Below are 17,833 nucleotides of genomic sequence, written 5' to 3'. Positions count from 1 at the left end.
AATGTCGTCGTAGTAGAGCGTCTCCCTATAATGTCGTCGTAGTAGAGCGTCTCCCTATAATGTCGTCGTAGTAGAGCGTCTCCCTATAATGTCGTCGTAGTAGAGCGTCTCCCTATAATGTCGTCGTAGTAGAGCGTCTCCCTATAATGTCGTCGTAGTAGAGCGTCTCCCTATAATGTCGTCGTAGTAGAGCGTCTCCCTATAATGTCGTCGTAGTAGAGCGTCTCCCTATAATGTCGTCGTAGTAGAGCGTCTCCCTATAATGTCGTCGTAGTAGAGCGTCTCCCTATAATGTCGTCGTAGTAGAGCGTCTCCCTATAATGTCGTCGTAGTAGAGCGTCTCCCTATAATGTCGTCGTAGTAGAGCGTCTCCCTATAATGTCGTCGTAGTAGAGCGTCTCCCTATAATGTCGTCGTAGTAGAGCGTCTCCCTATAATGTCGTCGTAGAGCGTCTCCCTATAATGTCGTCGTAGTAGAGCGTCTCCCTATAATGTTGTCGTAGTAGAGCGTCTCCCTATAATGTCGTCGTAGTAGAGCGTCTCCCTATAATGTCGTCGTAGTAGAGCGTCTCCCTATAATGTCGTCGTAGTAGAGCGTCTCCCTATAATGTCGTCGTAGTAGAGCGTCTCCCTATAATGTCGTCGTAGTAGAGCGTCTCCCTATAATGTCGTCGTAGTAGAGCGTCTCCCTATAATGTCGTCGTAGTAGAGCGTCTCCCTATAATGTCGTCGTAGTAGAGCGTCTCCCTATAATGTCGTCGTAGTAGAGCGTCTCCCTATAATGTCGTCGTAGTAGAGCGTCTCCCTATAATGTCGTCGTAGTAGAGCGTCTCCCTATAATGTCGTCGTAGTAGAGCGTCTCCCTATAATGTCGTCGTAGTAGAGCGTCTCCCTATAATGTCGTCGTAGTAGAGCGTCTCCCTATAATGTCGTCGTAGTAGAGCGTCTCCCTATAATGTCGTCGTAGTAGAGCGTCTCCCTATAATGTCGTCGTAGTAGAGCGTCTCCCTATAATGTCGTCGTAGTAGAGCGTCTCCCTATAATGTCGTCGTAGTAGAGCGTCTCCCTATAATGTCGTCGTAGTAGAGCGTCTCCCTATAATGTCGTCGTAGTAGAGCGTCTCCCTATAATGTCGTCGTAGTAGAGCGTCTCCCTATAATGTCGTCGTAGTAGAGCGTCTCCCTATAATGTCGTCGTAGTAGAGCGTCTCCCTATAATGTCGTCGTAGTAGAGCGTCTCCCTATAATGTCGTCGTAGTAGAGCGTCTCCCTATAATGTCGTCGTAGTAGAGCGTCTCCCTATAATGTCGTCGTAGTAGAGCGTCTCCCTATAATGTCGTCGTAGTAGAGCGTCTCCCTATAATGTCGTCGTAGTAGAGCGTCTCCCTATAATGTCGTCGTAGTAGAGCGTCTCCCTATAATGTCGTCGTAGTAGAGCGTCTCCCTATAATGTCGTCGTAGTAGAGCGTCTCCCTATAATGTCGTCGTAGTAGAGCGTCTCCCTATAATGTCGTCGTAGTAGAGCGTCTCCCTATAATGTCGTCGTAGTAGAGCGTCTCCCTATAATGTCGTCGTAGTAGAGCGTCTCCCTATAATGTCGTCGTAGTAGAGCGTCTCCCTATAATGTCGTCGTAGTAGAGCGTCTCCCTATAATGTCGTCGTAGTAGAGCGTCTCCCTATAATGTCGTCGTAGTAGAGCGTCTCCCTATAATGTCGTCGTAGTAGAGCGTCTCCCTATAATGTCGTCGTAGTAGAGCGTCTCCCTATAATGTCGTCGTAGTAGAGCGTCTCCCTATAATGTCGTCGTAGTAGAGCGTCTCCCTATAATGTCGTCGTAGTAGAGCGTCTCCCTATAATGTCGTCGTAGTAGAGCGTCTCCCTATAATGTCGTCGTAGTAGAGCGTCTCCCTATAATGTCGTCGTAGTAGAGCGTCTCCCTATAATGTCGTCGTAGTAGAGCGTCTCCCTATAATGTCGTCGTAGTAGAGCGTCTCCCTATAATGTCGTCGTAGTAGAGCGTCTCCCTATAATGTCGTCGTAGTAGAGCGTCTCCCTATAATGTCGTCGTAGTAGAGCGTCTCCCTATAATGTCGTCGTAGTAGAGCGTCTCCCTATAATGTCGTCGTAGTAGAGCGTCTCCCTATAATGTCGTCGTAGTAGAGCGTCTCCCTATAATGTCGTCGTAGTAGAGCGTCTCCCTATAATGTCGTCGTAGTAGAGCGTCTCCCTATAATGTCGTCGTAGTAGAGCGTCTCCCTATAATGTCGTCGTAGTAGAGCGTCTCCCTATAATGTCGTCGTAGTAGAGCGTCTCCCTATAATGTCGTCGTAGTAGAGCGTCTCCCTATAATGTCGTCGTAGTAGAGCGTCTCCCTATAATGTCGTCGTAGTAGAGCGTCTCCCTATAATGTCGTCGTAGTAGAGCGTCTCCCTATAATGTCGTCGTAGTAGAGCGTCTCCCTATAATGTCGTCGTAGTAGAGCGTCTCCCTATAATGTCGTCGTAGTAGAGCGTCTCCCTATAATGTCGTCGTAGTAGAGCGTCTCCCTATAATGTCGTCGTAGTAGAGCGTCTCCCTATAATGTCGTCGTAGTAGAGCGTCTCCCTATAATGTCGTCGTAGTAGAGCGTCTCCCTATAATGTCGTCGTAGTAGAGCGTCTCCCTATAATGTCGTCGTAGTAGAGCGTCTCCCTATAATGTCGTCGTAGTAGAGCGTCTCCCTATAATGTCGTCGTAGTAGAGCGTCTCCCTATAATGTCGTCGTAGTAGAGCGTCTCCCTATAATGTCGTCGTAGTAGAGCGTCTCCCTATAATGTCGTCGTAGTAGAGCGTCTCCCTATAATGTCGTCGTAGTAGAGCGTCTCCCTATAATGTCGTCGTAGTAGAGCGTCTCCCTATAATGTCGTCGTAGTAGAGCGTCTCCCTATAATGTCGTCGTAGTAGAGCGTCTCCCTATAATGTCGTCGTAGTAGAGCGTCTCCCTATAATGTCGTCGTAGTAGAGCGTCTCCCTATAATGTCGTCGTAGTAGAGCGTCTCCCTATAATGTCGTCGTAGTAGAGCGTCTCCCTATAATGTCGTCGTAGTAGAGCGTCTCCCTATAATGTCGTCGTAGTAGAGCGTCTCCCTATAATGTCGTCGTAGTAGAGCGTCTCCCTATAATGTCGTCGTAGTAGAGCGTCTCCCTATAATGTCGTCGTAGTAGAGAGAATTATTTTATTTCAGCTTTTATTTTCTTTCATCACATTCCCAGTGGGTCAGAAGTAAATATACACAATTAGTATTTGGTAGCATTGCCTTTAAATTGTTTAACTTGAGTCAAATGTTATGGGGTAGCCTTCCACAAGCTTCCCACAATAAGTTGGGTTAATTTTGGCCCATTCTTCCTGACAGAGCTGGTGTAGCTGAGTCAGGTTTGTAGGCCTCTTTGCTCGCACACACAGGGCTTTGTGATGGCCACTCCAATACCTTGACTTTGTTGTCCCTTAGGCCACTTTGCCACAACTTTGGAAGTTTCTTTGGGGTCATTGTCCATTTGGAAGACCCATTTGCGACCAAGCTTTAACTTCCTGACTGATGTCTTGAGATGTTGCTTCAATATATCCACATAATTTTCCTCCCTCATGATTCCATCTATTTTGTGAAGTGCACCAGTCCCTCCTGCAGCAAAGCACCCCCACAACATGATGCTGCCACCCCCGTGCTTCACGGTTGGGATGGTGTTCTTCGACTTGCAAGCCTCCCCCTTTTTCCTCCAAACATAACGATGGTCATTATGGCCAAACAATTCTATTTTTGTTTCATCAGACCAGAGGACATTTCTCCAAAAAGTACGATCTTTGTCCCCATGTGCAGTTGCAAACCGTAGTCTGAACGCGTCTCCTTCCTGAGCAGTATGACGGCTGCGTGGTCCCATGGTGTTTATAGTTGCATACTATTGTTTGTACAGATGAACGTGGTACCTTCAGGCATTTGGAAATTGCTCCCAAGGATGAACCAGACTTATGGAGGTCTATCATTTTTTTTCTGAGGTCTTGGCTGATTTCTTTTGATTTTCCCATGATGTCAAGCAAAGAGGCACTGAGTTTGAAGGTAGGCCTTGAAATACATCCACAGGTACACCTCCAATTGACTCAAATGATGTCAAATGATGTCAATTAGCCTATCAGAAGCTTCTAAAGCCATGACATCATTTTCTGGAATTATCCAAGCTGTTTATAGGCACAGTCAACTTAGTGTATGTAAACTTCTGGCCCACTGGAATTGTGATACAGTGAAATAATCTGTCTGTAAACAATTGTTGGAAAAATGACTTAGGACATCTACTTTGTGCATGACACAAAGTAGATGCCAAAACTAGAAATATGTGGAGTGGTTGAAAAATGAGTTTTAATGACTCCAACCTATGTAAACTATACGACTTGAACTGTATATTGGTGGCGTAGAGATACAATTCTACAAATGTTTACATTGAGCTGAGAATTTATTTCTCTTTTGAAGCAAATGTCCTGCAATTCTATGCATTTTTGCCATGGCTAATGCACAGTGTGTATTGATATCTGATTGGTGTAAATCTCTGTCACTCACCAGAACCCCGTTAGGAAGAGGGCGGGCCTGGCTGCGATTGGCCCTGATGCAGAAGAAGCTGTCAGACTACATGAAGACCATCATCAACAGGAAGGACCTGCTCAGGTGTGTGTGTCTGAGCATGCGTTGCCAGCGAGTTGTGTGTGTGAACAGTGAGTTGTTTAACGAGGCCAATGGTGTGTGTGAACAGTGAGTTGTTTAACGAGGCCAATGGTGTGTGTGTGTGTTAACAGTATTGTTTAACGAGGCCAATGGTGTGTGTGTGTGTGTGTGTGTGTTGTTTAACGAGGCCAATGGTGTGTGCGTTAACAGTGAGTTCTACGAGGCCAATGCGCTCATGATGGAGGAGGAGGGAGCCGTGATCGCCGGGCTGCTGGTTGGGTTGAACGTCATCGATGCCAACCTCTGTATGAAGGGAGAAGACCTGGACTCACAGGTTGATGTTCTACACTATATATTTACAGTGTAGTTACAGTACACTGTATATTTACAGTGTAGTTACAGTACACTGTATATTTACAGTGTAGTTACAGTACACTGTATATTTACAGTGTAGTTACAGTACACTGTATATTTACAGTGTAGTTACAGTACACTGTATATTTACAGTGTAGTTACAGTACACTGTATATTTACAGTGTAGTTACAGTACACTGTATATTTACGGTGTAGTTACAGTACACTATATATTTACGGTGTAGTTACAGTACACTGTATATTTACGGTGTAGTTAGTACACTGTATATTTACGGTGTAGTTACAGTACACTGTATATTTACAGTGTAGTTACAGTACACTGTATATTTACGGTGTAGTTACAGTACACTGTATATTTACGGTGTAGTTACAGTACACTGTATATTTACGGTGTAGTTACAGTACACTGTACATTTACGGTGTAGTTACAGTACACTGTACATTTACGGTGTAGTTACAGTGCACTATACATTTACGGTGTAGTTACAGTGCACTGTACATTTACGGTGTAGTTACAGTGCACTGTACATTTACGGTGTAGTTACAGTACACTGTACATTTACGGTGTAGTTACAGTGCACTGCACATTTACGGTGTAGTTACAGTGCACTGTACATTTACGGTGTAGTTACAGTGCACTGCACATTTACGGTGTAGTTACAGTGCACTGTACATTTACGGTGTAGTTACAGTGCACTGTACATTTACGGTGTAGTTACAGTGCACTGTACATTTACAGTGTAGTTACAGTACACTGTACATTTACAGTGTAGTTACAGTACACTGTACATTTACAGTGTAGTTACAGTACACTGTACATTTACAGTGTAGTTACAGTACACTGTACATTTACAGTGTAGTTACAGTACACTGTACATTTACAGTGTAGTTACAGTACACTGTATATTTAGTGTAGTTACAGTACACTGTATATTTACAGTGTAGTTACAGTACACTGTATATTTACGGTGTAGTTACAGTACACTGTATATTTACGGTGTAGTTACAGTACACTGTATATTTACGGTGTAGTTACAGTACACAGAATACAGTACTATACAAGTACACCATCCTAATATTGAGTTGCTCCCCCCCTTTAACCCTCAGAACAGCTTCAATTCATCAGGACATGGACTCTACAAGGTGTTGAAAGCGTTCCACAGGGATGCTGGCCCATGTTGACTCCAATGCTTCCCACAGTTGTGTCAAGTTGTCTGGATGTCCTTTGGGTGGTGGACCATTTCTTGATACACACAGGAAACTGTTGAGGGTGAAAATCCCAGCAGCTTTGCAGTTCTTGACACAAACCGGTGCGCCTGGTACCTACTACCATACCCTGTTCAAAGGCACTTAAATATTTTGTCTTGCCCATTCACCCTCTGAATGGCACACATACACAATCCACGTATCTTGTTTCTCATGGTCTGAGAGTCCTTTCGGGGCCTTTTGGCAGACTCCAAGTGGGCTGTCGTGCATTTTACTGAGGAGTGGCTTCCGTCTGGCCACTCTAAGATAAAGGCCTGATTGATGAAGTGCTGCAGAGATGGTTGTCCTTCTGGAAGTTTCTCCCATCTCCACAGAGGAACTCTGGAGCTCTGTCAGAGTGACCATCGGGTTCTTAGTCACCTCCCTGACCAAGGCCCTTCTCCCCCAATTGCTGTTTGGCCGGGAGGCCAGCTCTAGGAAGAGTCTTGCTGGTTCCAAACTTCTTCCATTTAAGAATGATGGAGGTCACTGTTTTCTTGAGGACCTTCAATGCTGCAGAAATGTTTTGGTACCATTCCCCAGATCTGTGCCTCGACGCAATCCTGTCTCGGAGCTCTACAGACAATTCCTTCAACCTCATGGCTTGGTTTTTCCTCTGACATGCACTGTCAACTGTGGGACCTTATATAGACAGGTGTGTGCCTTTCCAAATCTTGTCCAATCAATTAAATTTACCACAGGTGAACTCCAATCAAGTTGTAGAAACATCTCAAGGATGATCAATGGACACAGAATGCGGCTCAATTTCGAGTCTAGTAGCAAAGGGTCTGAATACCTATGTAAATCAGGTATTTCTAAAAACCTGTTTTCACTTTGTCATTTATGGGGTATTGAGTATAGATTGCTGAAGATTTTTTTATATATAAAAAAAATAAAAAAGGCTGTAACATAATAAAATGTTCTGAATACTTTCCAAAGCCGCTGTATTACCTTTATTTGACCGGGACAGTCCACATCTTTTATAAAAGTGTCAGATTGATCCAGACAGCTAGTTTTCTACTGTAGAACCTTGATCCTGTGTTTCTCTTCCTAACTGAAGTGTTAATACCAGTGTCTGTTTCCTGTTTCCAGGTCGGGGTGATAGACTTCTCCATGTATCTTAAGGACGGGGGTCACAGCAGCAAGACGGTAGAAGGGTGAGTTCCTCCTCTCCTCACCTTGAGGAAACATCCCTCTGGAAGGAGACACGGCCCTAGTGAGAGCCTCGGTCTAAACATCCCTCTGGAAGGAGACAGGGCCCTAGTGAGATCCTCGGTCTAAACATCCCTCTGGAAGGAGACAGGGCCCTAGTGAGAGCCTCGGTCTAAACATCCCTCTGGAAGGAGACACGGCCCTAGTGAGAGCCTCGGTCTAAACATCCCTCTGGAAGGAGACAGGGCCCTAGTGAGAGCCTCGGTCTAAACATCCCTCTGGAAGGAGACAGGGCCCTAGTGAGAGCCTCGGTCTAAACATCCCTCTGGAAGGAGACACGGCCCTAGTGAGAGCCTCGGTCTAAACATCCCTCTGGAAGGAGACAGGGCCCTAGTGGGAGCCTCGGTCTAAACATCCCTCTGGAAGGAGACACGGCCCTAGTGAGAGCCTCGGTCTAAACATCCCTCTGGAAGGAGACAGGGCCCTAGTGAGAGCCTCAGTCTAAACATCCCTCTGGAAGGAGACAGGGCCCTAGTGAGAGCCTCAGTCTAAACATCCCTCTGGAAGGAGACAGGGCCCTAGTGAGAGCCTCGGTCTAAACATCCCTCTGGAAGGAGACAGGGCCCTAGTGAGAGCCTCAGTCTAAACATCCCTCTGGAAGGAGACAGGGCCCTAGTGAGAGCCTCAGTCTAAACATCCCTCTGGAAGGAGACAGGGCCCTAGTGAGAGCCTCGGTCTAAACATCCCTCTGGAAGGAGACAGGGCCCTAGTGAGAGCCTCGGTCTAAACATCCCTCTGGAAGGAGACACGGCCCTAGTCGGAGCCTCGGTCTAAACATCCCTCTGGAAGGAGACAGAGCCCTAGTGAGAGCCTCGGTCTAAACATCCCTCCTCTGGAAGGAGACAGGGCCCTAGTGAGAGCCTCAGTCTAAACATCACTCTGGAAGGAGACAGGGCCCTAGTGAGATCCTCGGTCTGTTAGTTGCTGCGTGTTTCAACGAGGCGTTTTCTGCTTACCACATATTTTCTATTTCCCCTCTTGTCTCCCTCCAGGGATGGACAGATCACAGCCATCCTGGACCAGAAGAACTATGTTGAGGAGCTCAACAGACACCTGAGTGCTTCAGTCAACAACCTGCAGGTCAAAGTGGACACCATGGAGAAGTCCAACACCAAGCTCACTGAAGAGGTGGTTAGTTTCTACCACCTTCTCATTTCTACCATCTGCCACTACACTATGGGGCTGACAGGTGCTCAAATCCCACTGCTGTGGTGTCTGTCCAGCTTGCAGTAGCCAACATTAGTAATGTATGTTTGTAACCTGGTGTCTGTCCAGCTTGCAGTAGCCAACAACAGGATCATCACCCTACAAGAGGACGTAGAACGAGTCAAGGAGGAGAGTTCCTACCAGCTGGAGTCCAGTCGCAAGGTTGTCCACCCCTCAACATGTTTAGAAACATCTCTTATGTAGGGTGTACTTGGCTGTAGGGTGTAGTAGGGTGTACCTGGCTGTATGTTGTAGTAGGGTGTACTTGGCTGTAGGGTGTACTTGGCTGTAGGGTGTAGTAGGGTGTACCTGGCTGTATGTTGTAGGGTGTACTTGGCTGTATGTTGTAGTAGGGTGTACTTGGCTGTAGGGTGTAGTAGGGTGTACTTGGCTGTATGTTGTAGGGTGTACTTGGCTGTATGTTGTAGTAGGGTGTACTTGGCTGTAGGGTGTAGTAGGGTGTACTTGGCTGTATGTTGTAGTAGGGTGTACTTGGCTGTAGGGTGTAGTAGGGTGTACCTGGCTGTATGTTGTAGGGTGTACTTGGCTGTATGTTGTAGTAGGGTGTACTTGGCTGTAGGGTGTACTTGGCTGTATGTTGAAGGGTGTACTTGGCTGTATGTTGTAGTAGGGTGTACCTGGCTGTATGTTGTAGTAGGGTGTACTTGGCTGTAGGGTGTACTTGGCTGTATGTTGTAGGGTGTACCTGGCTGTATGTTGTAGTAGGGTGTACCTGGCTGTATGTTGTAGGGTGTACTTGGCTGTATGTTGTAGTAGGGTGTACCTGGCTGTATGTTGTAGGGTGTACCTGGCTGTATGTTGTAGTAGGGTGTACCTGGCTGTATGTTGTAGGGTGTACCTGGCTGTATGTTGTAGTAGGGTGTACCTGGCTGTATGTTGTAGTAGGGTGTACCTGGCTGTATGTTGTAGTAGGGTGTACCTGGCTGTATGTTGTAGTAGGGTGTACTTGGCTGTATGTTGTAGTAGGGTGTACTTGGCTGTATGTTGTAGTAGGGTGTACTTGGCTGTATGTTGTAGTAGGGTGTACTTGGCTGTAGGGTGTAGTAGGGTGTACTTGGCTGTAGGGTGTAGTAGGGTGTACCTGGCTGTATGTTGTAGGGTGTACCTGGCTGTATGTTGTAGTAGGGTGTACCTGGCTGTATGTTGTAGTAGGGTGTACCTGGCTGTATGTTGTAGTAGGGTGTACCTGGCTGTATGTTGTAGTAGGGTGTACTTGGCTGTATGTTGTAGTAGGGTGTACCTGGCTGTATGTTGTAGTAGGGTGTACCTGGCTGTATGTTGTAGTAGGGTGTACCTGGCTGTATGTTGTAGTAGGGTGTACCTGGCTGTATGTGGTAGTAGGGTGTACCTGGCAGTATGTGGTAGTAGGGTGTACCTGGCTGTATGTTGTAGTAGGGTGTACCTTGCTGTATGTTGTAGTAGGGTGTACCTGGCTGTATGTTGTAGTAGGGTGTACCTGGCTGTATGTTGTAGTAGGGTGTACCTGGCTGTATGTTGTAGTACGGTGTACCTGGCTGTATGTTGTAGTAGGGTGTACCTGGCTGTATGTTGTAGTAGGGTGTACCTGGCTGTATGTTGTAGTAGGGTGTACTTGGCTGTATGTTGTAGTAGGGTGTACTTGGCTGTATGGTTTAGTAGGGTGTACTTGGCTGTATGGTTTAGTAGGGTGTACTTGGCTGTATGTTGTAGTAGGGTGTACTTGGCTGTATGTAGTAGGGTGTACCTGGCTGTATGTAGTAGGGTGTACTTGGCTGTATGTTGTAGTAGGGTGTACCTGGCTGTATGTAGTAGTAGGGTATACCTGGCTGTATGTAGTAGGGTGTACCTGGCTGTATGTTGTAGTAGGGTGTACTTGGCTGTATGTTGTAGGGTGTACCTGGCTGTATGTTGTAGGGTGTACCTGGCTGTATGTTGTAGTAGGGTGTACTTGGCTGTATGGTGTAGTAGGGTGTACTTGGCTGTATGTTGTAGGGTGTACTTGGCTGTATGTTGTAGGGTGTACCTAGCTGTATGTTGTAGTAGGGTGTACTTGGCTGTATGTTGTAGTAGGGTGTACTTGGCTGTATGTAGTAGGGTGTACCTGGCTGTATGTAGTAGGGTGTACTTGGCTGTATGTTGTAGTAGGGTGTACTTGGCTGTATGTTGTAGTAGGGTGTACTTGGCTGTATGTTGTAGTAGGGTGTACCTGGCTGTATGTAGTAGTAGGGTATACCTGGCTGTATGTAGTAGGGTGTACCTGGCTGTATGTTGTAGTAGGGTGTACTTGGCTGTATGTTGTAGGGTGTACCTGGCTGTATGTTGTAGGGTGTACCTGGCTGTATGTTGTAGTAGGGTGTACTTGGCTGTATGGTGTAGTAGGGTGTACTTGGCTGTATGTTGTAGGGTGTACTTGGCTGTATGTTGTAGTAGGGTGTACTTGGCTGTATGGTGTAGTAGGGTGTACTTGGCTGTATGTTGTAGGGTGTACCTGGCTGTATGTTGTAGTAGGGTGTACTTGGCTGTATGGTGTAGTAGGGTGTACCTGGCTGTATGTTGTAGTAGGGTGTACTTGGCTGTATGGTGTAGTAGGGTGTACTTGGCTGTATGGTGTAGTAGGGTGTACTTGGCTGTATGTTGTAGTAGGGTGTACTTGGCTGTATGTTGTAGTAGGGTGTACTTGGCTGTATGGTGTAGTAGGGTGTACTTGGCTGTATGTTGTAGGGTGTACCTGGCTGTATGTTGTAGTAGGGTGTACTTGGCTGTATGTTGTAGTAGGGTGTACTTGGCTGTATGTTGTAGTAGGGTGTACTTGGCTGTATGGTGTAGTAGGGTGTACTTGGCTGTATGTTGTAGTAGGGTGTACTTGGCTGTATGTTGTAGTAGGGTGTACTTGGCTGTATGGTGTAGTAGGGTGTACTTGGCTGTATGTTGTAGTAGGGTGTACTTGGCTGTATGTTCTAGTAGGGTGTACTTGGCTGTATGTTGTAGTAGGGTGTACTTGGCTGTATGGTGTAGTAGGGTGTACTTGGCTGTATGTTGTAGTAGGGTGTACTTGGCTGTATGTTCTAGTAGGGTGTACTTGGCTGTATGTTGTAGTAGGGTGTACTTGGCTGTATGTTGTAGTAGGGTGTACTTGGCTGTATGTTGTAGTAGGGTGTACTTGGCTGTATGTTGTAGTAGGGTGTACTTGGCTGTATGTTGTAGTAGGGTGTACTTGGCTGTATGTTGTAGTAGGGTGTACCTGGCTGTATGTTGTAGTAGGGTGTACTTGGCTGTATGTTGTAGTAGGGTGTACTTGGCTGTATGTTGTAGTAGGGTGTACCTGGCTGTATGGAGGGTGAATGTGTGACGTGTCTTTTTATAAAGCTTTATAACTGTGATATGTAGTGTGTAATAATTGCGTTGTGTAATGTGCTCCATGATGTCCAGGCGTCCCGGTCAGGGGACGGCTTGGCAGACGGCCAGGTGCTGGGGGAGGCACGCAAACAACTGAAGGAGGAAACTCTGCTACGATTGGTCAGTTTCTCACTCAGGGCTCTAAAGCGCACTCCACTACACACTACACTCAGGGCTCTAAAGCGCACTCCACTACACACTACACTCAGGGCTCTAAAGCGCACTACACTACACTCAGGGCTATAAAGCGCACTCCACTCCACACTACACTCAGGGCTCTAAAGTGCACTACACACTACACTCAGGGCTCTAAAGTGCACTCCACTACACACTACACTCAGGGCTCTAAAGTGCACTCCACTACACACTACACTCAGGGCTCTAAAGTGCACTACACACTACACTCAGGGCTCTAAAGCGCACTCCACTCCACACTACACTCAGGGCTCTAAAGTACACTACACCCCCCCCTCTCCCTCATTCATCTGTCCTTCCTCCGTCTCCCCCTCTCCCTCCGTCTCTCCCTCTCGCTCATTCATTCCTCTCTCCCTCCAGGATGTAGAGAAGGAGTTGGAGGTTCAGATTGGTATGAAGCAGGAAATGGAGCTGTCTATGAAGATGTTAGAGACGGATATGTGTGAGAAACAGGATGCTCTGGTGGAGCTCCGACAACAGCTAGATGATCTGCGGACCCTCAACCTGCAGCTGGCGCAGAAGTCCCAGGTACACGGAGCGCCTTGGGTGTGAGAGAGGCTCTGTAGAAACGTATTATTATTTTTACAAAGACCGACACGGGTATTGGAATTTCAGTTAAGTGAATTGAAGTGTACTTGATCCCAACCCTGGCGTCCACAGAGCTCGGAGGTGAGCGCCAAGCAGAAGAGTGAGGTCATCAGTCGCCTAGAGGAGAAGACCAATCAGATGGCTGGGACTATAAAACAGCTAGAGATCAGGTGGGAGGGAACCCCATCTTCACACTACACACTACACTCAGGGCTCTAAAGTGCACTACACTCCACACTACTCAGGGCTCTAAAGTGCACTACACACTACACTCAGGGCTCTAAAGTGCACTACTCTACACTCAGGGCTCTAAAGTGCACTCCACTCCACACTACACTCAGGGCTCTAAAGCGCACTCCACTACACACTACACTCAGGGCTCTAAAGTGCACTACTCTACACTCGGGGTTCGAAGGTGCACTCCACTCCACACTACACTCAGGGCTCTAAAGCGCACTCCACTACACTCAGGGCTCTAAAGCGCACTCCACTCCACACTACACTCAGGGCTATAAAGTGCACTCCACTCCACACTACACTCAGGGCTCTAAAGCGCACTCCACTACACACTACACTCAGGGCTCTAAAGCGCACTCCACTACACACTACACTCAGGGCTCTAAAGCGCACTACACTACACTCAGGGCTATAAAGCGCACTCCACTCCACACTACACTCAGGGCTCTAAAGTGCACTACACACTACACTCAGGGCTCTAAAGTGCACTCCACTACACACTACACTCAGGGCTCTAAAGTGCACTCCACTACACACTACACTCAGGGCTCTAAAGTGCACTACACACTACACTCAGGGCTCTAAAGCGCACTCCACTCCACACTACACTCAGGGCTCTAAAGTACACTACACTCAGGGCTCTAAAGTGCACTACACACTACACTCAGGGCTCTAAAGTGCACTACACACTACACTCAGGGCTCTAAAGTGCACTACACACTACACTCAGGGCTCTAAAGTGCACTACACACTACACTCAGGGCTCTAAAGTGCACTCCACTACACACTACACTCAGGGCTCTAAAGCGCACTCCACTACACACTACACTCAGGGCTCTAAAGCGCACTACACACTATACTCAGGGCTCTAAAGTGCACTACACACTACACTCAGGGCTCTAAAGTGCACTACACACTACACTCAGGGCTCTAAAGTGCACTATACACTACACTCAGGGCTCTAAAGTGCACTCCACTACACACTACACTCAGGGCTCTAAAGTGCACTCCACTTCACACTACACTCAGGGCTCTAAAGTGCACTACACACTACACTCAGGGCTCTAAAGTGCACTACACACTACACTCAGGGCTCTAAAGTGCACTACACACTACACTCAGGGCTCTAAAGTGCACTCCACTACACACTACACTCAGGGCTCTAAAGTGCACTACACACTACACTCAGGGCTCTAAAGTGCACTACTCTACACTCAGGGCTCTAAAGTGTGAATAGTTTAGTTGCATATGCTCCTAAATATTTTGCTGTGAGACCTGGAATATTTATTCGGGCGCACCAGTGAGACTAGGAAAAACTACCACCCAGAATAGTTGTTGTTAAGATCGGGCTTCACTGTACCGCTGCCTGAGTGTCATAAGACCCGGGCTTCACTGTACCGCTGCCTGAGTGTCATAAGACCCGGGCTTCACTGTACCGCTGCCTGAGTGTCATACGACCCGGGCTTCACTGTACCGCTGCCTGAGTGTCATAAGACCCGGGCTTCACTGTACCGCTGCCTGAGTGTCATACGACCCGGGCCCGGAAAACAAATCAAGTGCACCTATAGGCCTATGGCTGGCCAATCAGATGGTTCAGATTACGGTGTCTGCAGTTTCCTTGAACGCACAGAAAATGTGATACTCTGAGATTTAAAAAAAAATGAAGTTTAAAACCAGTCCTAGAGACTGTCAACGAATTCAGCAACGAGCTGCTGTTTTTATGAGTAAGTTCATGTTTGTTGTTTTTCAACACTGACAATATATTTATGAGCCATAAAATGCGTGGTCTCCCTATTCCCGCTGCAGATGAATGTATAGCGATAACCTCCACTTGTTATTATTAGCGACTTGTCTTTTTAATATCGAGGAATATTTCACTTTCTCTGGTCATAGGAGTAACAACAGGAATTTGTGCATTGAGGCAGAAATATCAAATCACATTTTATTAGTCACATACTACAACAGGTGTTATAGTGGAATGCTTACTTACGAGCCGCTAACTAACAACGCAGTTTAAAAAAATAGGAATAAGAAATAAAAGTAACAAGTAATTAAAGAGCAGCAGTAAAATAGCGAGACTATATACAGGGGGGTACTGATACAGAGTCAATGTGCGGCGGCACCGGTTAGTTGAGGTAATATGTACATGTAGGTAGAGTTATTAGTGACTATGCATAGATGATAACAACAGAGAGTAGCAGCGGGGTAAAAGAGGGGGGGGGAAATGCAAATAGTCTGGGTAGCTATTTGACTAGATGTTCAGGAGTCTTATGGCTTGGGGGTAGAAGCTGTTTATAAGCCTCTTGGACCAAGACTTGGCGCTCCGGTACCGCTTGCCGTGCGATAGCAGAGAGAACAGTCTATGACTAGGGTGGTTGGAGTCTTTGACAATTTTTGGGCTTTCCTCTGACACCGCCTGGTATAGAGGTCCTGGATGACAGGAAGCTTGGCCCCAGTGATGTAATGGGCCGTTCGCACTACCCTCTGTAGTGCCTTTGCTGTAGGAGGCCGAGCAGTTGCCATACCAGGCAGTGATGCAACCAGTCAGGATGCTCTCGATGGTGCAGCTGTAGACCCTTTTGAGGATCTGGGGACCCATGCCAAATCTTTTCAGTCTCCTGAGGGGGAATAGGTTTTGTCGTGCCCTCTTCACGACTGTCTTGGTGTGCTTGGACCATGTTAGTTTGTTGGTGATATGGACACCGAGGAACTTGAAGCACTCAACCTGCTGCACTACAGCCCCGTCGATGAGAATGGGGGCGTGCTCGGTCCTCCTTGTCCTGTAGTCCACAATCAGCTCCTTTGTCTTGGTCACGTTGAGGGAGAGGTTGTTGTCCTGGCACCACCCTGCCAGGTCTCTGACCTCCCTATAGGCTGTCTCGTCGTTGTCGGTAATCATCAACACGTAAAACATCAGCCTTCTTCTCCGGCGATATCTTAGTCAAAATAATGCGACTCGAGTTTCGCAGTCAGCTGGAAGACAGTGTCCCTCTTTTGGTCAGTTTCAGTGGAGGGAGGGACAGATGGTGAGAGGAAGATCCTCTGCTGCTCTCTCCCTCCCTCTGTTTAAACTGTCCATCAGATGCAGGCACCATCAGTCCATTAAAATAAAAAATGTAATTTATGCTCACTCAGCTGTGCCTCACAAGTAATAGAATAATTGTCTAATTGTCTATCTATTACTGGTATCTCAAGTTAAATGGTCTGAGAATAAAAACATTGGCAGAGCAATTCAAGCATAGCCAATTTGCGGTGATAATGTATTGGGCCTATAGCTTACTGCACAAAACCTCATTGCTACAGAACTGGTTTGAATAAGTCATGTGTTTTTACATGTTTTATTAGACCAGTAGATCTCAGCTTACATTTTGACTCAGAAAATGTTACTGACCACTGCAATAAAGGAATGACTGATCTCTCTTGTGATGTCACTCACAAACCTGATGTTCTTAAAGAGACAGTGTTCCATTTAAATGTACTGCATCTCAATAGGAAAATAGTTTTTTTTTTTTTTTCTTCACAATGTGGAAACCTTATATTCCACAAATAACTTTAATTTCAAATGTCAGGTTTTTGTATCAACATAAACAATGTTTTAAAAGGGTCATTTGTTTCTAGCACATAGCATGTGCTTCAAAAGTAGCTACATTTCATATAGGCTCAATATAGGCTTTATCAATCAATTCAATATAGGCTTTATCAATCAATTCAATATAGGCTTTATCAATCAATTCAATATAGGCTTTATCAATCAATTCAATATAGGCTTTATCAATCAATTCAATATAGGCTTTATCAATCAATTCAATATAGGCTTTATCAATCAATTCAATATCGGCTTTATCAATCAATTCAATATAGGCTTTATCAATCAATTCAATATCGGCTTTATCAATCAATTCAATATCGGCTTTATCAATCAATTCAATATCGGCTTCATCAATCAATTCAATATCGGCTTCATCAATCAATTCAATATCGGCTTCATCAATCAATTCAATATCGGCTTTATCAATCAATTCAATATCGGCTTTATCAATCAATTCAATATCGGCTTTATCAATCAATTCAATATCGGCTTTATCAATCAATTCAATATCGGCTTTATCAATCAATTCAATATCGGCTTCATCAATCAATTCAATATCGGCTTTATCAATCAATTCAATATCGGCTTTATCAATCAATTCAATATCGGCTTTATCAATCAATTCAATATCGGCTTTATCAATCAATTCAATATCGGCTTTATCAATCAATTCAATATCGGCTTTATCAATCAATTCAATATCCGCTTTATCAATCAATTCAATATCGGTTTTATCAATCAATTCAATATCGGCTTTATCAATCAATTCAATATCGGCTTTATCAATCAATTCAATATCGGCTTTATCAATCAATTCAATATCGGCTTCATCAATCAATTCAATATCGGCTTTATCAATCAATTCAATATAGACTTCATCAATCAATTCAATATAGACTTCATCAATCAATTCAATATCGGCTTTATCAATCAATTCAATATAGACTTCATCAATCAATTCAATATCGGCTTTTCTGGTGCGCCTACGTTTTCTGTTGTGATTTAACTTTTTACATTTGGGAGCACCAGTGAAAATGGTTCATTGAGAGCCCTGACTACTTTAGTCTACTACTCTACACCGGTAGTCTACACTACTCTACACC

At 45.7% G+C, this 17,833-nt stretch overlaps 1 protein-coding gene across 10 annotated transcripts in view; it reads left to right on the top strand.

Annotated features, from left to right (window-relative positions):
* Window positions 1-17,833, top strand: part of rufy3 (RUN and FYVE domain containing 3) — a 51,252-nt gene that overhangs the window by 17,373 nt on the left and 16,046 nt on the right. For 6 of the 10 annotated variants that reach the window (XM_071352012.1, XM_071352007.1, XM_071352009.1 and 3 more), the window contains exons 4-11: window positions 4,589-4,690; window positions 4,898-5,021; window positions 7,400-7,464; window positions 8,512-8,650; window positions 8,795-8,887; window positions 12,155-12,241; window positions 12,677-12,844; window positions 12,977-13,074. In XM_071352012.1, the coding sequence (XP_071208113.1) occupies window positions 4,589-4,690; window positions 4,898-5,021; window positions 7,400-7,464; window positions 8,512-8,650; window positions 8,795-8,887; window positions 12,155-12,241; window positions 12,677-12,844; window positions 12,977-13,074 (876 nt within the window). The remainder of the gene's footprint in view (window positions 1-4,588; window positions 4,691-4,897; window positions 5,022-7,399; window positions 7,465-8,511; window positions 8,651-8,794; window positions 8,888-12,154; window positions 12,242-12,676; window positions 12,845-12,976; window positions 13,075-17,833) is intronic. The other 4 variants (XM_071352008.1, XM_071352011.1, XM_071352015.1 and 1 more) reach the window with 1 other exon arrangement.

The sequence above is a fragment of the Salvelinus alpinus genome, chromosome 19 (genome assembly GCF_045679555.1).
Source record: "Salvelinus alpinus chromosome 19, SLU_Salpinus.1, whole genome shotgun sequence".
Classification (NCBI taxonomy): Eukaryota; Metazoa; Chordata; class Actinopteri; order Salmoniformes; family Salmonidae; genus Salvelinus; species Salvelinus alpinus.
The sequence above is the reverse complement of the archived record's forward strand: the minus strand, read 5'-3'. Positions and strand labels throughout refer to the sequence as shown.